General features: G+C 42.2%; 1 protein-coding gene across 1 annotated transcript in view; it reads right to left on the minus strand.

Annotated features, from left to right (window-relative positions):
• The window catches only part of GLB1 (galactosidase beta 1), a 93,119-nt gene that overhangs the window by 19,531 nt on the left and 46,093 nt on the right, over positions 1 to 27,495 (minus strand). The window contains exons 11-15 of the mRNA XM_024743449.1: positions 12,591 to 12,665; positions 10,042 to 10,131; positions 6,811 to 6,924; positions 5,047 to 5,178; positions 2,881 to 3,120 (exon numbers count right to left, since the gene is read on the minus strand). Of these exons, the coding sequence (XP_024599217.1) occupies positions 2,881 to 3,120; positions 5,047 to 5,178; positions 6,811 to 6,924; positions 10,042 to 10,131; positions 12,591 to 12,665 (651 nt within the window). The remainder of the gene's footprint in view (positions 1 to 2,880; positions 3,121 to 5,046; positions 5,179 to 6,810; positions 6,925 to 10,041; positions 10,132 to 12,590; positions 12,666 to 27,495) is intronic.

Raw genomic sequence — 27,495 nt, forward strand, 5'->3', positions numbered from 1 at the left:
AAAAAAAAAAAAAAAAAAAAAGATTAGATTGAATTTAATTATGTAAATGAATTTTGTTATTAACGGTAAGCTGGTACAAGGTGGGAATCTGGTTTTCTCTCTGTTAAGAGAACAAAGTTTTCCTGGAATACTGAGCTGCTTTTGAAAACAGATTGTAAGTTTCTTTATCTATCTAATTTTGAGTTTTCCAGAGGGCCCCTGAGGAATCTCAGAGAAAAATATTGATAAGAAATTTGAAGAATTCTAATGGAAAGCTACTGTTGTTCTTCTAACTATACTCCTGACCCCAATGTTCAGGATGGAAAAAAAAGTTTAATGAAGTTGTCACAGAGTATAACTACTCATGATGTGTATCGCTGCTGGCTTTAAGTTTACTGCTTAAAGCACATGTACAATGTTTGTGTGACGACTGGGTATAACTGATAAAATGTGTAGCCTATAAACTGTTTCCCCATCAACAGACTTTTCTGTACTTGTTTGTTACGTCTGATTAGTTTTTCCCCAATGTAGATGACTAGACAAATATATAAACAAAAAGTAGGTCTAGCACTGAGGGACATGAATGGACCCAGAGTAGGCAACTGAGCCACTATGGCAACTTGGAAAAATACATTGATTATCAATGTTTTCTATTTACAGTTGAAAGGGGAAAATGATAGAAGAAATTTCACATATTGAGGTATGGGGAAGTCATTCTGTCTTATACCTGATTTAATTTGAACTTTAGGCTAACCAAACAGCCTGTTTATGGCCTATTAAACATACACTGTACATCCACTTTAACCATTAAGGAAAAAAATACATTCAGAGAATAGTACAAAAATACATTTTGGGGCTTCCCTGGTGGTGCAGTGGTTAAGAATCTGCCTGCCAATGCAGGGGACAGAGGTTCGAGCCCTGGTCTGGGAAGATCCCACATGCCGCGGAGCAACTAAGCCCGTGGGTCACAACTGCTGAGCCTGTGCTCTACAGCCTGCGAGCCACAACTACTGAGCCCGCATGCCACAACTACTGAAGCCTGCACGCTTAGAGCCCGTGCTCTGCCACAAGAGAAGCCACCGCAATGAGAAACCTGTTCACCGCAACAAAGAGCAGCCCCCACTTGCTGCAACTAGAGAAAGCCGTGCACAGCGACAAAGAACCAAAGCAGCCAAAAGTAAATAAATAAAATGAATAAATTTATTTAAAAAGCTGATCTTTAAAAAAAAAAACATTTTGATTATTATCCTCATTGCAATATGTCTACTAACTTTCAAATGTTTGTCCAGGTACTATGACAAGGCAATCAAAGACAGAGGCAATGTTTTCATAATACAACATATTGATGCTAAGCTTGGAATACGAAATTATTTCCAACTCTGTGTCCACTCCCCAAATTAGGCAGGACTAGGCCCCATTTCAGCAGGAAGTAGCCAGAACAGTTGTCACCCCATTCCCTCAAAGATTTGGGGAAAATTGGAACAGAAATGGAACTAAAACCAAGTTCCTCTGCCAAGTTTATGATTAATCTCTCTATCCAAAACTTTATTCCCTTTCTTGTTCTATACCTGTCCCTCATCAAGATTGGGGAGTATCAAAGGAAAGGGGGGATTGAAATGGAGCAGGACCCTATTGTCCTTCCCCCCCGCCCCATGTCCCCCACCTGCCTTTTGTCTTGTAGAAAAACTTTAGCCAAAGGATAAGTTTAATGAGAGAAGTGGGAAAATACAGAAGCAAAGGAAAACAATCAAATAGGACAAAACATTAACAGTTTAGTCATTAAGCAAAGTCAAGGACTTTAGTTCCTCCTCAAGGGCTATAGATAATATTCTGAGCCATGTTCTGTGAGCTGTCTTATAGGTACTGAAACCCCCACCAGGTGGAAGAAGTTAACTACACGAGGACCAGAACTGTAGCCATCACATAAGCTGCCACAATTCAGAGAACTGGCCTCAAGGAAATGGTAACAAACTGACCCTGGAGCTGAAGATTAAGTGTACTTAAAACAGTCAAGATGAAGGTGGTCAGACCACCGCAGGACCAATTTCAATATGACTGTCAGGCTGACTGTGCTGTTTCTATATGTAGCCCCCTCTGTCCACCTATAAAAGCTCTTGCCTGCTGATTGGGGGTGGGGGAGAGTCAGCCTTTGGGCAGGAGTCTGTCCTCCCCACCCCCAATTGCTGGCAACCAAAATAAAGCAAACTATCCTTTCCACCAACCTTGCCTCTTTATTGGTTTTAGAGCAGCAAGCAACTGGACCCACTCTTGGTAACAGTGGCCACTAAATATTTGTTGAATGAATAACTGAGTCACGATAAGGGCATCTAGGATGAAAACAGGACTTGAAGTGGAGAAGGCAACGGTGAAAGAAGACATGCTGATGTCTTCAGAGAATAAAGGAGAGAGAGCAGGCAGTAAAGTGGCCAAGGGAGAGCTGAGGATCGTACAGACAGTGGTGGATGCCCCCAGGGCACAGGGGCACTTTCACGCGGAGGTGGGGGTGTTCTGAGAGTATAGAGTTAGGCATGAACAAGAGAAAACAGGTTCCCCAGATATTCACCCCTTTGCCTGGGCCAGATTTTCTTCAGAATAAAGAAGAAGGGCTCCTCCTAGGCACTTTCCAAGGGGACTATGATTTTTCTTAGAGGAAGGAGGAAGTTTCTAAAGGAAGTTGTCAGTCAATGAAAATGGGGTAGATGGTGTACCTTCATGCTGACCATTGCATCTTCAAAGATCTGCCATGGTCCTGCTCCTGAGAAATGGGTAAACTTCCAAAGAAAACCCTCCACTCTCAGACTCGCACAGCATCCCATTAGCAGCTCTTTTTGATTCTCAATCAGAGACTGAAAACCAGACGTCTGAGGCCTGAATTCAAACACTTCCCATGAAGACACATACCTTGGTCCATCCGGAAAACTGGATAAAGGTGTCCTGGGGCAAGTCTGGGATCCCACTGGGAATAGAGAAATTAGCCACATAAAAGGCCGGGAGTGTGTAGTCAGATGGGCTGTGGGCACAGCCGCTGTCATGGCCATCCCAGGTCCCCAGGTGGCTGCGTACTGCATCCTCCATGTCCAGTGGGAAGATCTCCCAGTTGGTGAGGATATTGGAACCAAGGGTCAGGTTAGAAATAAGACCCTGTAAAGGAGAAACAGAGCAATGAGCTGGGGGTGGGGGTGGAGGTTGGCTTTAAGTGACTCTGTGTTCCAGCCCTGAATTCCTGGGAAAAGCAAACTGGGATATGAAACACAAACAGTATATGCGGACTCAAACGGTGTGTACATCAAAGTGACAGATCTGGCTTGAGGCCAGAGCTTTTGATCCCAAATCCCCAATCTTCAGTGTTTGATTCAGAGACATTGCTAGAATGGAGGAAATGATGGAATTTGAGGATGAGAGAGTGAGTGGAGGCGGGGGATGCAAAAGAACATCCAGCCCACTGTAAAAGGATAGAAAGGGCCGTGATGATGATAGGGAGCCTCAGACTCACATTCTGAAGTTGCTCTATTTGTCCAGCAGGGGCAGGGGCCTGGGGTGTCCATGGCATCAGCCACTGCATCGAAGCCTTTGCTCATGGTTTATCTGGCTTTCTCTTCCCAGCCTTTTTAAAAATTAATTAATTAATTAATTATTGGCTGTGTTGGGTCTTCATTGCTGTGCGCAGGCTCTCTCTAGTTGCGGAGAGAGGGGGCTACTTTTCATTGTGGTGTGCAGGCTTCTCACTGTGGTAGCTTCTCTTATTGCGAAGCACGGGCTCTAGGTGCACAGGCTTCGGTAGTTGTGGCACGTGGGCTCAGTAGTTGTGGCTCGCGGGCTCTAGAGCGCAGGCTCAGCAGTTGTGGTGCACGGGTAAGTTGGTCCACAGCATGTGGGATCTTCCCGGATCAGGGCTCGAACCTGTGTCCTCTGCATTGGCAGGCAGATTCTTAACCACTGTGCCACCAGGGAAGTCCCTCTTCCCAGCCTTTTACGAGGGGAACTTCTCCAACCCAGTGGGATCCCAAATTAGTCCCAGGACACTTCTCAATATCAAGCCTCAATTGTCCAATTAGTAATACAATAGGTATTAACAAGGCAGCTGTGTGCCAGGCTCTTGGCTGGGTCCTGGGGACTTAGACACCTCATAAGAGTCCCCATCACTCTATAGGTCAGCATGGCCTGTGACAGCCAAGCAGGAAGGCCACTAATTACAGCCTGAGCACAAGGACTGTAACAGGGACATTTCTGCTGGAGACAAAAGTGGCCCCTGTATAGCTATTCCCTAAGAGTGTCATTGCCTTGCCTCCGAGGTGTCACCAGGAGGGTCAGGAAATAGCCGCAGACACCTGTCCTCTCCTAGAGTGGGTGGTGCCATCATTCCCTCAGTGAAGACTTCCCTCCTCTAGCAGATGGTGAGCTACCCACGGGGTAGTCTATATCTCAACATCCTTGGATCCCCCAAAGCGCCTCACGGAGCATGCGCACAGAGTATGAACTGCACTAATGTTTGCTGAATAATGCTCTCAAAATGTACATTAGAAAAATGTATTTGGACTAGACACCTAGGCACAGACTAACCAACAGAAGTGAGAGGCAGTGCACCAAGGGAAGGGTTCTCTGCAATTCAAGCGTTTGTCCTGGTTCATCCACATCCATAAAACAGAGCAGACCAAATGCTAAGCTGGCTTTGTTGGCAAGGGAGTGCCTTTTGCGACCTCAGTGGGTGTTTTTAAGCAAAGGAAAAGCATGTTGCAGTGGCTTTCTCCTCCTGTTTCTTACTAAAGGACGACTGAATTCAAACGCAAAGGAAGGCTTCTGTTTGCAAAGCTCAACTTTCTCATCACCTGCAGAGGAAAACAGTTCTTCAAAATAACCCAACTTCTAGGTTGCAAAACAAATCAGGGTAGGTTCACTCATCAAATACGGAAAGGTGGGTGTGCTTTTAAAAATTACTTCTATGTGAACAGGGCTGGAGGGAAAGAGTGTATGTGGGAGAGTTTTTAAATGGATTTACAGAAACCTCCCTAGTGGCTTAGGCACAGGTCAACCTTTGAATCTCACTCCTAACAGGGAAGCTACGCCTACCTTAAAATCGTTGATAGAACTGCCGTAGTTCACACGCCCCATGTTCTCCACCAGGAGGTCCAGGGTGGCTCCAGCTTTCCCTGTGATGTTCAGGGTGATCACAGTATTTCGCTCAAGGACTCCGTGGGGGACCTGTCAGTTCAATGCCAAATGAGAATTAACTAGGGTGGGAGGGTCAGCAGAGAGGCAGCCCGCTCAGTTAGTTCAGCACTCATTTTCCTGCCTGGAAGTGTCACCAGACTTGGGAGGAAATGCTCTGATGGCTCCTTTGCCCAAGTTACTGACCAGATGCCCACGTTCCAGAAATCACTGCTTTCTACACAAGAAGGTCAGCAGACTCAGCTCCCAGCAAGGAAGGGGCAAGGCTGGTTTCCTTAGCTCTGGGATGTTTTGTTGTGCATCTATTTTTATTTTATTTTATTTTATTTTTTATTTATTTTTAAGTTTTGTATTTATTATTATTTTTTATTTTTATCTTATTTTTTGGCCCCACTGCACGGCATGTGGGATCTTGGTTCCCTGACCAGGGATCGAACCTGCGCCCCCTGCAGTGGAAGCTTGGAGTCCTAACCACTGGACCACCAGGAAAGTCCTTTATTTTTTAAATTAAATTTTTATTTTATATTGGGGTGTAGTTGATTTACAACATTGTGTTCGTTTTAGGTGTACAGCAAAGTGGTTCAGTTATACATACATACGTATGTATTCTTTCTCATATTCTTTTCCCATATAGGTTATAACAGAGTGTTGAGTAGCCTGTGTATCTATTTTTAACAGAAAGGGGATAGAGGCAAAAATTCCAGGGGAAGATTCCTAATACAGGAACCTCTTCACGTTCTCACAGCAAAAAGGCAGTCACAAAAAGTAGCTTCTAAACAACACCATGGAGAGAGGAGACAGAGTCAGACAAACGAGATAAAATCAGTGAGTTAGGTGGAATAGTCTCACTTCAAAATACCTGACATGATGCGTTAACCACAAAGACGAAATAATAAAATGAGGGGAAACAACAGGTATTTTAGCAGCAACATATTCCTAGTTTTGTTAAATGCAAGATGAAAAAAAAAAATGACCGTAATTCACTAAGACAACCCCCAGGTTGAAATTTTGGAAACTGCTGCCAGTATACACATAATGTCTGACACTTGCTGCCACTGAAATGAAAGCCGCTAATGACAACAGAATGGAGATATTTTCAGTTAAAATTTTCTGAACAAGTTTTCTTGGTTAGGAAAAATCTCTTCATGTGTTTTTTTTCACGTGATTGTTTCAGTGAGAGGAAGGGAAATCCTAAAATGTTATCTTTACTTTGCTACAAAACCAAAGCCTTTGTGTCTTTTAGCTCTAATTATCATGAACAATCCTACACAATATAATTTCTCATGTAATGAAGACCCACAGTTAAATGAGTCATCTGGGGTGTACAAACGGACCCTGCCCTCCAGGAGCAAAGAAGACATGGGTGACACACATGGTCAATCAGAGGGGATGGCCCTGGATTTGGGGCAACCAGGAAGCTTTCCGAGGAGGTGGGGCCTTAAGCACAGTCCTGCAGTTCGGATGGGTGAGGGGGTGTATCTCAGGTAGACAGAGCACAGGTGAGACTACATCAGCAAGCAAGGGGCAGAGCTAAGGGGCATCACGAGGAGGGTTAGAGCCTGAGGATGGAAAGGCAGCCACGGCCTTGACTGTCATGTTACCAAGTGCAACCCACAACCCCCTCTCCCGTGGGGGCAGACCCACAAGTACAGAGAGAATTCTTACCCCATCCACAGAGACGTAGGCCCGATCATGGACGCCATTGAAGGACGAAGAGAGGGGTGTTGGGTCGCTGCAGTCTTGAGGAAGTGTTGTTCGGTACAGCACAAACCCAAAGTACTGGTTAGAGAAGGATGCAAGAAAAAGACATCACTCTTGCCATTCACGTTAGGAGAACTTGGTGACCCTCGATCTGTGTGAAAGTGACATTTCTAAAACCAGAGGAATGAAATGCTTCCCCAGCCTCGGCAAAAATTCCATCTGAGAGAAGGGAACCGGCTTCAATCTTCGGGTCATAGAATAAAACTATCACAGCAGTGAACTGCAAGGAAGCCTGAAGAGTGTTTTGTCAAATGTCACCTCCCCTCCCACAGGAGGGAACTGGGTCCTGGAATGTGTTAAGTGATTTGCCCAGAATCACTCAGGGGGATCCCATCATATATATCCCAAAGTTATTTCTGTTACCTCAAAAACCAGAACCAAAGACAACAACAAAAGGCAAACGGCAACAGAATGCTCGGTAAAACATTCTCCAGATTCTTGGGCTAAATCCGCTCTAACATACAAAACAAGAGTCAATCAGAAACTGTTTAAAGTGAAGGCACGAGGGAAACCGACAGAGATGGGGGTGTAACCTGTCGCTAAGTCAGTAAGTACTTTGAGAGCTGGGATCCCTGGTCCGAAAGGAAGGCCCCAACCATCAGCCTCGGTTCGTGGCTTCCTGCTGTGGCCATTAGCTGGGGGAGGTGGATAAATCCTGAGTCATACAAGACAGCTCAAATGGAAATCCAGCAGGGAACAGAGACAAAGTTCCCTACTCCTCGGGCCCCAAAAGCAAGAAAGTGCACCCCAGGTAAGTGGAGAGATGCCTTGCAGGAGTGGAAGGAAACCGCTAACACACGTTCCTGTGTTGCAGGAAAGTGCTGAACTCAAGAAATGCTATTGCTGTCGCCAGCCAAACCTTCAAGTGCAAGGATGCCTCCCTCCCAGACTCCAAATCTCCATCTCTCTCTTGTTTTTATCTTTTGAAAGTACCAAAGTGGTGAGTCCTAACTCAGAGGCCGAGGAAAACTTAGCCAGGGGTTTCCAGGAGGGGAGCAGAAGCTGAGATGCTTCCTGCAAAGGCAAAGCTGAGGCCTCTGGGGATGGGGTGGGGGGCAGCTGCAGGGGTACCAGGGCTGCACCCCAATCCCTGCAGCTGTGCCCGCCAAAGGGTTTGCTGGAAATAAATCTTCTATGGGCTTGTCTCAGATCTGAAACAGCCAGGGCCCAGGAGCCCCACCCGATCTGAGAGCACTGCCTTGGCCAGAGATGAGAGAGCAGAAGGGGTCTGAGGAAGAACAAGGGCTGCCGGTGTCTACACATGAACCTGGGATTCACTTCCCAGGTTCCTACTGCTCTGTGTCGTGTCTTGTCTGATGTGCTCAGACCCTACTAGGTGGAGAAGACAGGTAGATGAAAACGTGGACGTACAGTCAGTGTGTGTTAGAACCAGAGAAAGAACCTACCCAACCCTGAGGAAGAAGTGTGGGGTGGGGAGCTTAATTATTCATTTTTATTTATCACAAAGCAGTGCTGTTGGAGTGAAATCACAAGTATAACAATAGTAACTGGAGGCAAAATACGTTAAAGTGAGATCAGATGTGCTATTATTCCCTCGAGAAGGTGATCTCTCCGGGAAGTCAGAAAGGAGGGCCGAGATAACTTTCCATTTCAAAAAACAGGGCTGAGATCCTAAGTGATCAAACTGAACATTGAACCAAAGGCAAAAAGTGACCTCAAGGGCATCCTGAAATGGTGTCCTGAGAAGAACACATCACTGCTGTCACGTTTGCGCCAAAAATGTTTCACTGAATCTAACCAGTGAGGGGCCGTATACAAAACTGGGCTGACCTCTTCAGACATGTCCATGTCATGAGAGAAAGAAAAAAAGACTCAGGAACCGTTTCGGAGGAAAGAAGACAATGTGTGATCATGAACTGGAAACTGGACTGAAAGAAGACAATGTGTGATCATGAACTGGAAACTGGACTGAAAAAAAGTTAAGCTATAAAGGACACCATGGTAATGACCAGGGCTACCTGACTTTGGAATGTGTATTAGGTAATAAGATTGTATCAATGCTCAATTTCTTTCTTTTTTTAAAAATAAATTTATTTATTTTAAAATTTTGGCTGCGTTGGGTCTTCGTTGCTGCGCGGGCTTTCTCTAGTTGTGGTGAGCTGGGGCTACTCTCTGTTGCAGTGTGCGGACTTCTCGTTGCGGTGGCTTCTCGTTGCGGAGCACAGGCTCTAGGCACACGGGCTCAGTAGTTGTGGCTCGTGGGCTTAGTTGCACTGCGGCATGTGGGATCTTCCCGGACCAGGGCTAGAACCCGTGTCCCCCTGCATTGGCAGGTGGATTCTTAACCACTGTGCCACCAGGGAAGTCCCAATGCTAAATTTCTTAAGGGTGATCATTATTTATGGTCGTGTAGAATAATGTCTTTTTAAAAAATATATGCTGTAATACTTAAAGGAAGTGTCATGATGTTGACAACTACCTCAGACTGCTGAAAAAAAAAGCAGTTGACTGCGTATACACACAGAGAAAGATAAAGCAAGTGAAGTAACTGTTAACACTTGGTGAATCCAGGTGAGAGCTTTACGGGTGTTTGTTGTACTATTCTGGCAAGTTTTCCAAAATAAAAAGTTGGGGGAGGGCTTCCCTGGTGGCGCAGTGGTTGAGAGTCCGCCTGCCGATGCAGGGGACACGGGATGGAGATTAAACACACACACACACACACACACACACACACACGATGTACTGTTCTTGTTCTCTTCAAAAGCAGGAAAAAGAATCTCTAATAACCTAATCTATTAAGAACACAGTCCTTCTACCTTTGAGCTAAGGACAAATAATTGTCTTTTTTGAGTAATAAAATAGTGGTTTTCCTCTGATACCTTATAAGAAAGATTAATTATGTCCTAAATATACTCAATTTATAGCTTGTACAGAATTATGCTGAAGCAGGTTGAGCTACGACCTATCTGATAATAAGAAATGGGGGGAAAACACAGGAAAGATCAGCTCACCACGTAGTACTGAGAACTAAAGAGAGCGTGGAGATCCATGGTTAATTTATGTGGGGTCTGATTTATCTACTTACCGTTTTGGTCTCTGTGTTCAGAACAGGCAGTGCAGAAAGCACATTTTTGCAAGTAGAAAAAAGGTGAAGCATTACCTTTGAAGGCCTACCTGTTTCACCTGGATAAATGTCAAGGGATAAACGCTTTTTACGGGTCCGGAGGGACACAGAATGTCGAGAGCTTCCTCCACTGTCTTTAACTGAAAAGAAACAAAAGCAGCATTCACTCACTGTCACCCCTCCCTGGTAATCACAGTAGAGAATAACGTCATTGACCAACCCCTAAATAAATTGAAATGGTTCAAATTCTACTTAGTGCTGTCCCCCAGTCACCTTCAATCAATTCCATCTATTCCTTAACTCTGGATGAAAATTAACGGATGATAAACTTAAAAATAGTTTCAAACATACCTATCTGCAAACACAACCTCCTGTATATGAAAGGCGCTTAAAATGCATGGAAACCAAAGCTCCGTAAGCCTTCCCACCACTCCCAATGAAGTAGCTCCGACTGTGCCCTCCTCTGAATTGGTCTGCAGCATGTTTCCCACGCCTGTATCACTTTCCAGTTGTTTATACCACTGCTGTCCTTGCTGACTGTCAGCTCCTTAAGGGCAGGGTCTGTACTGAGCTTACCTCCAATGCCAGCACAAGGTAGACACTCAATTCATACTTATAATTGTGTATTCTTGCAGCTCATGGTGTTTATTCTGATGCAATAACAACAATGATAATGGCTATAAGCTCTGGCTGCCTCCAGGGGAGACATCACTTTACCCGCATACCTCACTGAATCCTCACAACGCCGGGAAAAGTAGGCATTATGGTCCCTTTTTAGTAAAGAAGAAATGGGGCTCAGAGCAGCTCACTTGAATCAAGGCGCAGACAGGATTTGCAGTTAGGTTTGGCTCCAAACCCAGGGCTTTCCCTAATACGATACTGGTCAGGAATTTTTTTTTTTTTTTTTTGGTACGCAGGCCTCTCACTGCTGTGGCCTCTCCCGTTGCAGAGCACAGGCTCTGGACGTGCAGGCTCAGCGGCCATAGCTCAAGGGCCCAGCCACTCCGCAGCATGTGGGATCTTCCCAGACCGGGGCACGAACCCATGTCCCCTGCATCGACAGGCGGACTCTCAACCACTGCGCCACCAGGGAAGCCCCGGTCAAGAATCCATCAATTCAGCTGAGTGGGTGCTCTCCCACTTGGACAACTAAAGGAACTCAACTCATGGTGAAAGCTTTTATCCTATATAACTATGTTCTACTTAAACTTCATTTAGTTATATGCCGATTTGCTATCTTCAATTGTATATATTTAGTTTCTGGTCTCACAATTTTCCTTCCTGGTAAACAAAATGTGCTCTGGTACTAAGGTAGCTATGTTTTAGCAATGTTGTTGTTTGAAATATTTGCAGTTATTTTCTGTTGCATAAAAATAAAATTTTCACAGCTCTGTAAAGACATAAACCGGGACTTCCCTGGTGGCACAGTGGTTAAGAATCGCCTGCCAAGGGCTTCCCTGGTGGCGCAGTGGTTGAGAGTCCACCTGCCGATGCAGGGGACACGGGTTCGTGCCCCAGTCCGGGAAGATCCTACGTGCCGCAGATCATGCTCCGCAACGAAGAGTAGCCCCTGCTCGCCACAACTAGAGAAAGCCCACGCGCATCAGTGAAGACCCAGCACAGCCAAAAATTTTTAAAGTTTTTAAAAAGACTCAAACCAACCCTTTTCTTAAGTAGTAGTAGCAATGAAGAAGTAGAAGATACTCCCTTTACAAGTGTGATTAAAGTTTGGTTAATCTAAAGCAAGATTCTATCAGGCAGAGAGACCACATTCTTTGTAAATCATAACACACCTATCCGACACTAGGTGGAAAATGTTACAAGAGCTCAACCAACGAATAATACATCAAAGGGCTTCATGAATGGAAAAATTATACAATCATGTTTGGTATTTTGCTTAAAGATAAAAACTTATGATGCTATTTTAGAATTATCAAGATTCTTAAGAAATATGTAACTTTTTTTCCTTGTGAGTTAACCCATGTAGGAGTTAGGGATTATCAGAGGGGAAAACCTGAAGACACAGATGGTCAAAACAAATTGATTTGGGCTACGTCACTCCTATCAAATGAAACCTCACTTCTTTGTCTCTTTCCCTAGAATAAAATGGTCTTCACTCATATTTATGATTCATTTCTAGCTTTCCCCCCTGATGTCCCAATTACCATATATAAGCCACAAGCCACGAGGACATCATTTTGAGATGGAGGGAAGTGTATAATTGAGGGTTAATGTCTGTGCCTTTTGAGAAGCCCCTTTGAGAAAGGTGAATTATAGAAAAGAACATCACCAGCCATAACAATAAGGTGCATGTTATTCCCACAAGGGCTCCTAGTGCTGCTTTTGACATGGATAATGGAACCAAAATGATCTAAGAATGCCCGCTCGTGCCCCATGTGCTCACCCTGTCAACATGCACACAGAGTCTCTCACCTCCCGTGTCCCCGTTTTCCCAGAAACATCATCCACCCCATCAGTCTCACAGAAAACAAGTTCACAGAAAAATAACGAACCAATTCCCCAGCATAACGCTTTCACTCACGACTGCTGAATTCCACTTCCTCACTCTCAATGTTCCTGTCATTTTGTTTTTGCTTACCTTTTTCAGACCAACTTTTCCATATGCAAACTTCGGTGTGGATGGAGGGATAGGGCCTTCAGGTACTTTTTCAAACTATAAACCAGAGTGGGAAAAAAACAGAAAAGAAAAACAGCTGTTAAACTCTCAGAAACATATCTATACAATTCATGTTTCAAAAGGAGGGTCAAAGAGTCAAACAACAGTGCCAGTGATTTTTGGAAAGGCAAAGGAGCCAAAAACTCTCCCCCAAACAGAATCTAAGTGTATATCTTTGTATGTCTGTTCTTTAAGCTCCAGGAATCATTCAAATAATTATAGAACAAAAGACTTCAAACCGAAAGCAAAAACAAGTAGAGAGAATAAAGGTGACAGCAGAAGATTGAAGTGGAGGAGAAAAGGAAAAAGGTACATGGTAAAACGGACTCTGAAGGGAGGGAGTTTACAGTAGGAAAAGATGGTATTTGCAGATTAAATCTCATTGGTAGATTAAAGTTTGGTGTCAATGTTAAATTTGCTGTGGTTATATAAGAGCATATTCCTGCCTATTCTTACAAAATACACACTCAAGTATTTAGGGGTAAAGGGTCCTGATGTCTGCAACCCTCCAGAGGTTTAGGGAACACACGGGCTTGGCGAGGGGCAAATGATGACGCAAATAGAGTGAAATGTTGACAGGGGTGAATCTGGGTGTGGAATATACAAGTGTTCTTTGTAATATTCTTAGTCTTGAAACTTTTCTGTAAGCTTGAAATTATTTTTAAATTAAAAAATTTAGAAAATAAAAATATTTATTTTCTAAATAAAATATTAAATATGTACACACACAGAGTCACACACACAATTTTTATTAACATCAGAAGGTATGGGTGTAATTCCCAGGTCTTAAAAACGTCTATGTCCATCTGGAATCTCCAAGTAGGTTGTATTATGATCTGTCAGGATCCTTACAGTTCTTTCTTTCCTCCTTTCTCCCTTCCTTCCATCCTTCCTTCCTCTCTCTTGCTCTCTCTGCTTCCCTTTTTAAAAGTAGTAAAAAAGAAGAGGATAAAACACTGCTATAGTAAAAAGCGATAGTCTCCTGACTCACTATTCTCTTAGCTCTGTTCTTCAGAGGAAACCATTTTAAAATCATTTAATTCTTCCAATTTTTGCTTCTTTTAGTCTCTAAATAATATACTCATCTGCTATTTCTTGTTCAATCAATTTAAAGCATGATTATTGATTTCTTTAATACATGGGATTTAGCTCAGCTGTACTCTTCTGGGTATCTCCCTTTCTTACCAATGTGGTTATGTCATTTTCACTTTCTCTACTGGTTAAATTTGTAGCTTTAAATAATATCATATACTTATATCTCAGTTCTAACCAACTAAGACATCCCTTGTGTCCACACATTTAAAGATAAGGCTATTTGCACGCTTTGCTGAGCTCTCCTCTCCACTCCCACCTCCAAACCATCAACTTTACTTTTTACATTGTCAAGGTTAAAGGTCTAGTCTATAGCCATAAGTCCTTCCTTCAAGTGTACATTGACTCTAAATTAAAAATCAGGGCTTCCCTGGTGGTGCAGTGGTTAAGAACCCGCCTGCCAATGCAGGGGACACGGGTTCAAGCCCTGGTCCAGAAAGATCCCACATGCCGCGGAGCAACTAAGCCCATGTGCCACAACTACTGAGCCCATGGGCCACAACTACTGAAGCCCTCGCACCTAGAGCCTGTGCTCTGAAACAAGAGAAGCCACCGCAATGAGAGGCCTGTGCACCACAACAAAGAGTGGCCCCCGCTCGCTGCAACTAAAAAGAAAGCCTGCGTGCAGCAACCAAGACCCAACACAGCCAAAAAAAAAACCCACCAATGTTCACATTATTATAATTATATAAATATTGCTCTCTGCACAGCTAAGTGGCGAATATGTACTGGGGTGGCATGTTCTCTCTCCTTGTAGATGATTTTTTTCTCTTCTTTTCCCTGGGGTTTCTAATTGCTTTCTTTTTTCTTGTCTGCCGTTAGGTTAATACCTCTTTAGGTTGTTCCAAATTTCCAGAGATGGTATCAAGTTCTTCCCACCACTCTTTTCCCCCACTAGAAAACTTCCTACTGGAACCCTCAGTCTTCCTGCTCCAAGGCTTGACAGTCAAGGATTTTTTTTGAACTTTTATATTTTATTTATTTATTTATTGTCCCGCCGCATGGCTTGTGGTATCTTGATTCCCTGACTAGGGATTGAACCTGGGCCCACAGCAGTGAAAGCGCCGAGTCCTAACCACTGGACCACCAGCAAATTCCCTGAGAGTCCAGGATTCACCTTCATTATTCTTCTGGCTTTTCCCTCCTGTTTCTAGACTCTCATGACTTCCTCATTTCACTAGAGAAATCTCAAGTAACTTCCTAAGGACTGGTACATGGGAGGTAAACTTCCTGAATCTTTGCAATGTCTGAATATGTCACCTTTAATTAATAGTTTGGATGAGTATAGAATTCTATATTGAAAATCATTTTCCCTTAGAATGACAAGGGTACTGTTCTGTGTCCTCTATCACCTGCTGTGGCTCATGCCAGGCTCATTCCTGAAAAAGGTGACCAGCTTTTTCTCTCTAGAAGCTTGTAGGCTGTTTATCCTCGATGTCCTAAATTTTTATAAGGATGTGTCTGGATACAGATGTTTTTTACATTCATTATGCTAGGCAACTCAGATATCCTTTCCTGTTTTGGAAAAAAAAATCTGTACTGTTTCTTTGATGTTTTCTTTTTCTCCATTTTTTTTTCCCCTTCCTTGTAAGTAACCTGCACATCCTAGATTCTTCCTCTGTATGTCTTATATATTCTCTCTTGTTTCCATCTCTGTCTTCTGGTTCTAATTTCTAGGATATTATTTTTAATTTCCAATAACTTTTTCTTGGTCTCCTTTATCCAAGTATCCTGTTCTTATTTTATGGATGCAATGTCATCTCAAATCTCTCTAAAGGATATAAATTTGAGAAAGTTTGCTTTGTTTTGTTTAAGATCTCTCCTGTCTCCTGAATTCTCTGTTGCCTTTAGGGTTATTTTTCTGTTTATTTCATCTTGGTCTTTGTCTTTCCCTTTGCAGGTTTTACGGATGTGCTCAAACATCTGGCCGTCATCCTTAGTTGTCTATTCATATTTAACGGCAATACAGATGATGCGCTAGCATTTGCACACCAGCTTCTCTCTGCCAGTCTTGCTCTGGGTACAGGAGCCAGGCTTGTGCAGTTGGGAGCTTTGTTTTAGGGTGACTTGGCAGGGAGTCAGACATAATATATGGGGTCTTTGCTCTGGGGCTGTTTTTTTTTTTTTTTTTTTTTTAAAAAAAATCCTCTGGTTTTCTAACTGATAGAAAGATGCTTCCCTGATGGATAGTCTATTTCAAAGTGGGGTGAAGAAATGAAGGACATGACAGGAAATATGTAGAGTTTCATCAGCCTTCCCATTTTCAGCTTTCATTTTCATCCTTTTCATTTCCACCCTTTCATTTCCATGCCTGCATTTCCAGGGCCCTGGCTCTCCAGGGTTCCTTAAGGCCGATCTCTCCCTGTTCCCTGTTCCTATAACCAACTCCCTTTCCATCATCACTGGGAACCTAGATTTTCTTATCCTACTTTTTCAGTCACCATTGCTCCACCTATTTTTGTTTCCCAGAAATCCGCTGAAATCTCTCATGCATGGACAGCTCCCCTCTTGTTGGCTTCATTAGAAAAAAAAAAAAAATCCTTTTTTATCATTTAGTAACATTTTGGAAGGGAGAAGAGACAAATATGTAGACAGACAGCCATCTTGAACTGGGAACCCTTTGTATTTCTAATATTCTATGAGTCTATATTTCTGTGAAAAATTTTTTGAAAGATCATATTAAAAATGATCTTCATGACTCATAGTAACATGAATGTGAGGCCAGAGTTACTGCTAATCTTAGAGTAAGATGTAAGATCTCTCTTCCCAGCTTTCCCTGAAGTCTAGACCACATTCTTTCTCCTTTGTAAGCTGACCCACTCCATTCCCCCCCACCCCCATTCTGGTCAGTAAAATAAGTAAACACAAATCCACAGAGGAGACCTGACAGCTGTACAATTCGTTTTCTGAGGTCCCCTATTCACTGCACATGGGAGTGACCATGGCATATCTGACTCCTGAGCCAGGACTGCAATCCCTCTACCACATAGGAAGAAAGAGTCACCGCACAGACACCTTTATTCAACCTACATTCAGCCAGTTCTCTCATCTTATTTACTACTCACAAAGACCTTCATAGCTAGTTATTATATTTCCTTTTTAGAGCTGAGACTGAGGAACTTGCTCAAGATTTTAAAGAGGGCAAGGGAGGGAGCTGGGACTTTGACTCCAAGTCTAGTGTTGTTTCTACAGCTCCATCTTGACTCCTTTTTTGCTGAACAATAATAGAGTAGAAAGTGTCTTACCCCATAATTCCAAAACCAAAAAATCCCACAAAACCTTCTCTCTTCTAGTTTTCCTCCTACACCCCCTCCCCACTTAAGCACACATAAAGAAAGGAGGTAATTTTGTAATTTGCTACTGCCACTTACCAAAAGCACTTTTTTTTTTTTTTGCGGTACGCGGGCCTCTCACTGTCGTGGCCTCTCCCGTTGCGGAGCACAGGCTCCGGACGCGCAGGCTCAGCGGCCATGGCTCACGGGCCCAGCCGCTCCGCGGCACGTGGGATATTCCCGGACCGGGACATGAACCCGTGTCCCCTGCATCGGCAGGAGGACTCTCAACCACTGCGCCACCAGGGAAGCCCCAAAAGCACTTTTGACATGACCAAATAGTAACAATAATTTTATTTACTTGCATATTACAGTCAAACGAATATGACAGAATTTACCTATGGTTATGTATGGTTTACATAACCATAACCTTTCAATATTAGGAGTTGAATTATTTCCAAATTTTGATATTATAAATAATATTGCAACGAACAACTTCATGTCTATAGCATTTTCCACGTTCAGAATGTTTTTTAATAAAGTTCCAAGTGAGGGGTCATTAGGTCAAATGATATAAGCATTTTATATGATTCTTTTTTTTTTTTTTTTTTTTTTTTTCATGCATCGGCAGGCGGACTCCCAACCACTGCGCCACCAGGGAAGCTCTATATGATTCTTAATACAGTGTATGCCAAAGCTTTCACCAAATGTCTATACTTGTTTATGTCTTTTGCCCAATTATCTAATTGGATCTTGAATTTTTAATCAGTGGTATGAGTTCATTATATTCTCATTATTAAGCCTCCATGTGTCTATTCCACTTGCCACAATCTTCTGTCTTTAAAAAAAAATTATAGTGAATTTTCATTGATTATCATACAGCAAAATTCGAATCTTCTGTCCAACTAATTAATATGTCAGAAAAGAAATAGACAAATATGCCAAAATATTATACTTCTGAACCTTTATTTCTCCATAGTAATTTGTACTTTAATCATAGTTTTAAGAGCAGTCATAAATACTGCTTCTTATCCTACCTGTTTAGATGGACAAATTCAACATGGGAAGCAGCTCTTTTCCCAGTGTAATCCAATAGATTCAATGGTGACCAACTTTTCTTTTCCCAAGATCTCTAATGTTTTCATTCATTTATCTCTAACAAGCTCTTAGGAAGTACTTTGGGAAATTCCCTGGCCAGAGTTTAGGACTCCACGCTTTTACTGCCAGGGCCCGGGTTCAGTCCCTGGTCAGGGAACCAAGATCCCACAAGCCGCGGCAAAAAAAAGGAAAGTACTTTGTGTCAGGTCTTACGCTTGGTACTAAGGATAATAACAGCCCCTAGTCCAGAGTGAGAATGTATAAACAAGTTATATTAGCAAACTAGGAGAAGTTGTGTCTTCAAGATTTCCACAGTATATAATGTGGTGACGGAAAACAAAGTGTGACTAAATTTTCAGAGAGACGAATCAAAGACAAACCCCAGAGAAGGTAAAGAGATGTGTCCTCATTTTCCAGATGGATAAGGGCAGAGGGACCAGTTTGTGCAGAGGCCAGGAGCTGTAAACTGCACCTCCTGTAAAATTCTAGAATTTTATGTACCTTCATTTTAAGGCTAGAGACTCACATATAAGAAAGTGAGAACTGAATAGCACAGGGAACTATATTCAATATCTTGTAATAACCTATAATGGAAAAGAATCTGAAAAAGAATGAAAAAGTACTGAATCACTTTGCTGTACACCCCAAACCTGACACAACATTGTAAATTAACCACACTTCAATATTTTTAAAGTGGTACCAAAAAAAGGGGGGAGAATTGAAAGATGAGGCTTGATGAAAACAGGGGCAGAGTCATGGAAGGCATCCTGACCAGATCAGCATTTCAGAGAAACCACTCTGGAAGACAGACTAGAAAAGCCAGGTCTGTAGGAAATGAATAGACTAATGCCACAAGAGTACAGGTGACGCTTTAAAAGACTATTTGGATTAGCAGATGCAAACTATTATATATAGGAAGGATAAACAACAAGGTCCTACTGTATAGCAACATTTTTTTAAAAAAGACTAACATTCATTAAGTAATATTCACGTCGAAATCCTTAATTATCAGACGTAAACACTGTGTCCACCAGCAACATGGATCATCAAGAGACAGCTGTGTCTACCCATTGAGCTAATGTCATTCCAGCCATAAACCAAGAAGGACTATCAATCAGCCAGTGTAGACTGGTCCTGGGTCAAGTCTCAAACTTCATTAAGCTTCTGAGGTACTGAAAATCACGATGGCCATTCTGTCATGTCCAGTCCCCGCCCAGCCTCACTACCACCCTCATGGAATTCCGAGATCCCCTCCAGTCATCAAGGTCCTCAACTACAACTTAATTTCTGCAGAATGACCCATCTTCAGAAAGTCAGCTGGACTCATCTTTGATGGAATCCCTATGAAGAACTGGAACAAAACTCTTTAAAAAATCGGTCTGAAATTCATTCAAAAGCATACAAAAATAAACTCACCACTGCCCCTCTCAGGAATTGCTACCAAGGAGGAGGGCGCTACCCTATAGTATTACGCTTCATCCTCGAGGTCAAGGTGTTAACCGCGTCTGGTTGAGTTTTACCCACACCAAAGAGAATACATTTAAAAATGCAAATATCACGAGCTTTGTCACGCCTTGAAGAGTCCTGTGTAAGGGCTGCCTGGAGTCTTCACCGCTGAGCACAAGCTTGTGCAGTCTGCTGGGAAATTCCCATCTCTGGGAGTCCATGTCAGTGAAAGAGACTGTCCATCTCCACCCAGCTTACTCTTGAGATGGAGATGAACTAAAGAAGAGACCCATTTGACTTTTTAAGTCTTTGGTGAAGGAAAGAGGCAGGAAGAGCTATATATGGGGGTATTTATGATCCCATTTCTTTTCCTCGATGCAGACAAATACTTTGAATACCATCTAACAAACCACCGAAGTGAACATCTACAAAGGCTCATAAGAAAGAGCTCACTTTTAAAGTCGTTCATTTCTCTCTTCCAAACCTGAAATATCAAAAAAGAGAAGTGGGGAAAGATGACCACATCTTAAGCTGCAATCTTTCATAAGCTACTGCATTACATTAATTTCTGAAGACTCTGTCTCCTTCATGGGTTCATTTTACTGTGGCCACTGGTTAAATGCTTGGGATCCTCTGGGTTTGTCTTTTGCTTGGCCCGCTGCCCTTCTCACTCAGCTTCTACGTGCAATCTCAACCTCTCCTGGACTTCAGCCTCCACCTCCACAGTGAGTGCAGAATCCGTGCCTAACGGATTCTTCCTGGAGCTTCTCATTCTTAAGTGAGGTGCTTGCCAGACAGACACCTCCACCTGGATGTCCTCAGAGGCATCCTGAGCTCAACTTGCTTCTCCCTCCCCCTTCCCACCTGTGCCTTCTCTGCAACCCTCAATGTTAGCTGTTGACCCCAATACCAATCTAGTTATCCAACCAAGGTTGTAACCTGGACAGATCAATGACTCCTCATTCTTCCTCACACCAGCATTCAGCCAGTTGCCAAATTCCACCAGTTTTACCTCCTGAATATTTTTCAAATCAACTGCTTCCTCTCCACTCCCCGTTGGCCCCGCCATCATCTAACTCCTAGGTTACTGCAGCAGCTGCTGAACTCATCTTCTGCAGCCAGAAGTGCCCCAAGGGAGGGTCCTAGCAGTGCGTTCTCATGGTCATAGGTTTTTGTAAAATTTGCAGAAGTAATGCAATTTAACCACAAAAGGCTAAGACCCTCGCCTCTTTCCGCTCCAGCTTTCCTGTGTTAAACATCCTCTTGGGTCAGGAGGCTTTAGAGTGGCTACAGGCATCTTTGAGATTCAACCAAAGGAGAGCTGAGGTGGGGATTTATTTAATTGGGGCACAGAATATATTTACAAGGTTCACTGTCACTCCTATGAATAGGTAAATTATTGCTAACAGATTATGCTGACTCGCAATATGATTGTGCTCTAAGGGATCCAGCTCCAGAAATATGTGGGTTGTGGAGGGGAAACAGGGTTTAAAATGTTATGGGGCCAGATCATCAAAAAATCTACAAACAATAAATGCTGGAAAGAGTGTGGAGAAAAGGGAAAAACACATTTATATGGAATCTAAAAAACAAACAAACAAAAATGGTCATGAAGAACCTAGGGGCAAGACGGGAATAAAGATGCAGACCTACTAGGAATGGACTTGAGGACATGGGGAGGGGGAAGGGTAAGCTGGGACAAAGTGAGAGAGTGGCATGGACATATATACACTACCAAATGTAAAATAGATAGCTAGTGGGAAGCAGCTGCATAGCACAGGGTGATCAGCTCGGTGCTTTGTGACCACCTAGAGGGGTGGGATAGGGAGGGTGGGAGGGAGGGAGATGCAAGAGGGAAGAGATATGGGGATATATGTATATGTATAACTGATTCACTTTGTTATAATGCAGAAACTAACACACCATTGTAAAGCAGTCATACTCCAATAAAGATGTTAAAAAAAATGTTATGGGGCCAGGACATGTCTACAGAAATTTTTTCCAAATATTACAGCTCACGCATGAAAGAATTTGAGAGAGATCTCCCCAGTTTAGATAACAATCCTAAATATTCATATAACGCTATCAGTAACAAAATGTGAAGCTTTCCTGTTTTTCTAAACTATCAATACTAAAAAACAGATTTCAATCAGTCACACTTGAGAGAGATTGCCAGCCTCTCTAGAGAAGATTACAAACATTGTTATCATCCGAAGAGACAATAAAACAGCATGCAGCCAAAAGAATATAAGGAAAGAAGGATGACAGAGGTGTTTCAGTTAATGAAGCCAAAATATGTTTTTAAGTTTTGTGATGTTTGCAATTATTTTAATTTAAAAATTTTTAAATTTGTAATGATTTTTAAACAGTTTTTATTGGGGTATAGTTGATTCATATTGTGTTAATTTCAGGTGTACAGCAAAGTGAATCAGTTATACATATACATATATCCACTCTTTTTTCTTTTTAGATTCTTTTCCCATATAGGCCATTACAGAGTATTGAGTAGAGCTCCCTGTGCCATACAGCAGGTTCTTATTAGTTATCTATTTTATATACAGTAGTGGGTATATGTCAATCCCAATCTCCCAATTTATCCCTCCCCCCACTTATCCCCTGGTAACAGTAAGTTTGTAATGATTTTTTTTTTACTCATTTAAATATACATTCGCTTTTGGTGCCTCACTCAGTACCCTTTCTGAAATGTATATCTGACTATTCCACATGGTATATTCAGCAGCATTAATGCTCTTGGTGAAGGAGGAGATAGCATCCCCTATACCTTAAGGAGAAAGCATGGCAGTGTTGGTTCCCACTAGATGGGGAGAAGAGACCAGGATGTAAATAGAGAAGTGCAGATAATTAAAGGTCCAGTTGAGGTTGGAAGCACAAATCCCTGTTCCAGCCACTCCACACTGAAGTTCACAGTCCTCCTGCCTGGTTTCAGGGCCAGAGTGTGACAGCAGAATGGTCCAGGCTGGTGGTTTGTGGAGCAGGTGCCCTTGAACAGCAGCAGAGAGGGCTATGGAGGGTGATGGTGAAAGACTCTAACAGCCATCAATCCTAAGAGTCAGGGAAGATCAAGAAAATGTGAGGGGTTGCAGGGGTTGGGGGAGGGGGCAGAAAGAAGTAGCTAAATATTTGGGAGAATAAAAACGTGAGGTTGGGCTTCCCTGGTGGCGCAGTGGTTAAGAGTCTGCCTGACGATGCAGGGGACACGGGTTCGTGACCCGGTCCGGGAAGATCCCACATGCCGTGGAGTGGCTGGGCCCATGAGCCATGGCTGCTGAGCCTGTGCGTCTGGAGCCTGTGCTCCACAACGAGAGAGGCCACAACAGTGAGAGGCCCGCGTACCGCAAAAAAAAAAACGTGAGGTTATGATGAGGCCAAAGATTAGATGATGTTTTGTGCAAGAAAAGCACATGTAAATATCTGCTTTTAAATTTGACTTGGATTGTTTTTCTATGTTAAGCATAGAAAAGCTCATTATTTCAGAAGGCAAATGATTCTAAAAATAAACCTGCCACGGGCTTCTCTGGTGGCGCAGTGATTGAGAGTCCGCCTGCCGATGCAGGGGACACGGGTTCGTGCCCCGGTCTGGGAAGATCCCACATGCCGCGGAGCGGCTGGGCCCGTGAGCCATGGCCGCTGAGCCTGCGCGTCCGGAGCCTGTGCTCCGCAACGGGAGAGGCCACAACAGTGAGAGGCCGGCGTATCGCAAAAAATAAAAAAAATAAACCTGCCAGCAACACCACTGAGAGGTATATACCCAAAGGAATCGAAAGCAGGGACTTGAACAGATACTTGTGCCCCAATGTTCAATGTAGTATCATTCAAAATAGCCAAAAGATGGAAACAACCCAAGTGTTCATCAAGAGATGAATGAGGTGAATAGATAAACAAACTGTGGTATACAAGTCGTCCCTCTGTATCTGCAGAGTATTGATTTCAGGACCCCCACAGATACCAACATTCCAGGAAGCTCAAGGGACTTGAGTACCTCTGCATATGTTCCGTGCACATTCTCTCATATATTTCACATCAGCTCTACATTACTTATAATAACCTAATACAGTGTAAATGCTATGTAAATAGTCGTAAATACCATGTAAATGTCATGTGAAAAATTGCCTGCGTGCAACGGACTCAAGTTTTGTTTTTGGAACTTTCTGTAATTTTTTTTTTTTTTAATATTTTCAATCTGTAGTTGGTTGAGTCTGCGGATGTGGGACCCACAGATATGGAGGGCTGTCTGTATGTATACAATGAAGTATTATTCACCCATGAAAAGAAATGAACTTCTGATACATGCTATAACATGAACCTTGAAAACATTATGCTAAGTGAAATAAGTCAGACACAAAAGGAGAATATTGTATGGTTCCACTTTTGTGAAACATCTACAATATGCAAATTCACAGAGGCAGAAAGTAGACTAGTGCTTTCCGGTGGCTGAAAGGAGCGGGAAATGGGGAGTTATTGCATAATAGTTAGCGTTTCTGTCTGGGTGGATGAAAAGATTTTGTAAATAGATAATGGCGATGGTTACACAACATTATGAATGTAATTAATGCCACTGAATTGTACACTTAAAAATGGTTAAAATGACAAATTTTGTTATATATATTTTATCACAATTAAAAAAAATTAACATACAAAACCCACTGAATTGTGTACTTTAAATGGATGAAGTCTATGGTATGTGATTTATATCTAAATAAATCTGTTTAAAAATAAACAAACCTGAAGTGGTTTGTGAGATGAGGCAACAGACTGTAAAAGAAATAAGTCCACAGGCACTACAATAAAATCAAAGAAATCAGTAACTTGAAAAGGGAAGTACAATGGAATATTCATGTACAATTTAAAGAGACAAAAAGTTAAATATTGTGGATGCATGCATTTGTGGTTAAAAAATCACAAAAATGTGTGTGAAGGATAAATACTATTCCTCCTCCTCCCCCTGAGGAGGGAGGAGAAGAAACAGGAAATAAACCCAGCTTTATCTGTGATGTATTATTTTCTTAAAAAATCAGAAGCAAAGATTTCATAATAACCTGTGTTAAATCTAGGTACCAGGTACATGGATGTGTGACATTATTTTATATATTTAACATTTTTTAAGTAGGTTATATTTTAAAGACAAATATATATCATAATATTTCTCATAAAGAAATAAAAGACTCATTTTATAATGATATTAGTATTAGAAACATAGAATATTTGGGAATAAACATATTAAGAAATGGACAGGGACTACTTTAAGAAAACTTTAAAATAAGAAGGACATCAGAGAAGACTTGAATAGATAGAAATGCATTTTCTTAGCTAAGACTCAATATTGTAAATATCACCCCTAATTTGATGTATAAACTTAAAACATCAACAGGTATCTCGAGTTTTTGTTTTGTTTTGAAGTTGATAGAATAATATGAAAGTTTACATAGAAAAGTAAACTTGCAGGAATAGCCGGGGAAATACTGAAAAAAGATGGAAGACTAATCCTACCAGATAATAAAACATTGTAAAGGTAACAATTAAAACAGTTTGGTATTAATAAAAGAGAAAAAAAACCAATAACATTGGGCTTCCCTGGTGGCGCAGTGGTTGAGAGTCCGCCTGCCGATGCAGGGGTCACGGGTTCATGCCCCGGTCTGGGAAGATCCCACATGCCGTGGAGCGGCTAGGCCCGTGAGCCATGGCTGCTGAGCCTGCGTGTCCGGAGCCTGTGCTCCGCAACGGGAGAGGCCACAACAGTGAGAGGCCCGCGTACCGCAAAAAAAAAAATCAATAACATAAAAGAAAGTGTTCAAAAATAGACCCAAATACTTATGGAAATTAAGTAGGTGACAAAATGGGCACATCAAACCAGTGGCAAAATAATTGATAAGTCAATAAAAAGGGCTGGAATAACTGTCTAGTCATTTAAGAGATGAATAAAGCTAAGTCTCCACCTCACTCCTAATAACAGCAACAACAAAAATTCCATGCACATCAGCACTTAAATGTAAAATATGAAATCATAAAAATTTTAAACATGCTGAGAATTTATTTATACTACTACAGTGGGGAAGCAGCCATAAAGGAGGGAAGTAACATATCTGACTACGTAAAAACACAGGATTATTTTTTACAGAAAAAAAAGGAACCCACCCCAAACTGTGAAAAATGAATAATGCGACAATAACAAAACTCTTGCAAATTACAAAAAGAACAAATAGCCCAACAGAAAAACTATGAAAAAACCTGAACAAATAGTTCATAGAAAAAGTAACATAAATGGACAATTTATACATGAAAGGGTGTACAACTCCAAGTACTCATTACTAAAGAAAGTAATGCTTACTTTTAAAACTGTCCTTTTACATATCAAATGGCGACGTCAAAAAGTCTGATAATTCACAGTATTGGTAAAAGTGTGGGGAAATAAGACCCAACTGATGCAATTTCATTGAAGGGCCATTTGTAATATAGTTCAAGAAAATTTCAGGGACTTCCCTGGTGGTCCAGTAGCTAAGTCTCCACGCTCCCAATGCAGGGGGCCCGGGTTCCATCCCTGGTCAGGGAACTAGATCCCGCATGATGCAACTAAAAATCCCACATGCTGGGCTTCCCTGGTGGTGCAGTGGTTGAGAGTCCGCCTGCCGATGCAGGGGACATGGGTTCATGCCCCGGTCTGGAAAGATCCCACATGCTGCGGAGCGGCTGGGCCCGTGAGCCATGGCCGCTGAGCCTGCGCGTCCGGAGCCTGTGCTCCGCAACGGGAGAGGCCACAACAGTGAGAGGCCCGCGTACTGCAAAAAAAAAAAAAAAAATCCCACATGCTGTAGCTAAGACCTGGCACAGCCAAATAAATAAATAAATATTAGAAAAAAAAAGAAAAAAGAAAATTTCCTGTAGCTTCCTTGAACTGTACATGAGATGTCATTTAAAAGTTGAAAATAATCTAAATGCCCATCAATTAGAAATGGATTAAGTAAATGGCAGTAAATCTAAATAGCACAATAGCATGTAGCCATTACAGAGAATGAGATCATTTAGGTTAAGATGGCACATTAAACATAACATCTAATTTCATTCTTTCCCAAAAGAATGCCAGTAAACATCTCAGTAAACAGATTTTTGTTTAAGACATAAATACACAGAACTGAAGAACAGAAGAGGAAACAACAGCAACAAAATTCTGGAAGCTGGAAAATGGACAAATGAATGGCAAATCAGTAGTAAGAAAGCCAAATCCTAATCCAGAATGGGAGACAACTAAGAGCCAATTCAATCAGACTGCAAAATTACCAAAAGGCTCAAAATTGGAAGCACCAGATACTTCTAGAACTGGGAGGTACAGGTGCTAAAATAAGGAGGATTGAGTGAAAGCTATTTGTAAAGCAGCATGATCCTCAGATTTCTTCCCCTTCTTCAAGCCAAAGGTTCTCAAACTCTAGCGCACGTCAGAATCACCCAGGGGTCTGTAAAATCTTGGATTGCTGACCCTATCCACAGCGTTTCTGATTCAGTAGAATTTGCATTTCCATCAAGTACTTAGGTGGTTCTGATGCTCTGGTATTTGAGAAACGCTGCTCTATGCAATGCCCCCTCCCACCTGGGACTAGAGATTTATTCTCGCAAGAGGGGAAAACATGGTCTTTGCTTTCATGGATAACCTGCAGCATCGAGGACATTTTAAAAGGGGAGAATGTGATCATGAGGCAGGACATTCGAAGACCTATTTTCAGGAAATCTTAGCCATAGGGGAAACATCTAAAAATACTGATACCTTGTAATTTTATATAATTAAACAAAATTAGGACAGAAAGGAAAAAAAGGAACCTCTAAAAATAAAAAATATTAAAAAAAAACAGTAAAGGAAATAAATGAACCTGTTTATCTGATTAGTGGCATAACCAAAGGCTACCTGTGAT

This window comes from Neophocaena asiaeorientalis, unplaced genomic scaffold (genome assembly GCF_003031525.2).
Source record: "Neophocaena asiaeorientalis asiaeorientalis breed wild unplaced genomic scaffold, Neophocaena_asiaeorientalis_V1.1 scaffold332, whole genome shotgun sequence".
NCBI classification, from domain to species: domain Eukaryota; kingdom Metazoa; phylum Chordata; class Mammalia; order Artiodactyla; family Phocoenidae; genus Neophocaena; species Neophocaena asiaeorientalis.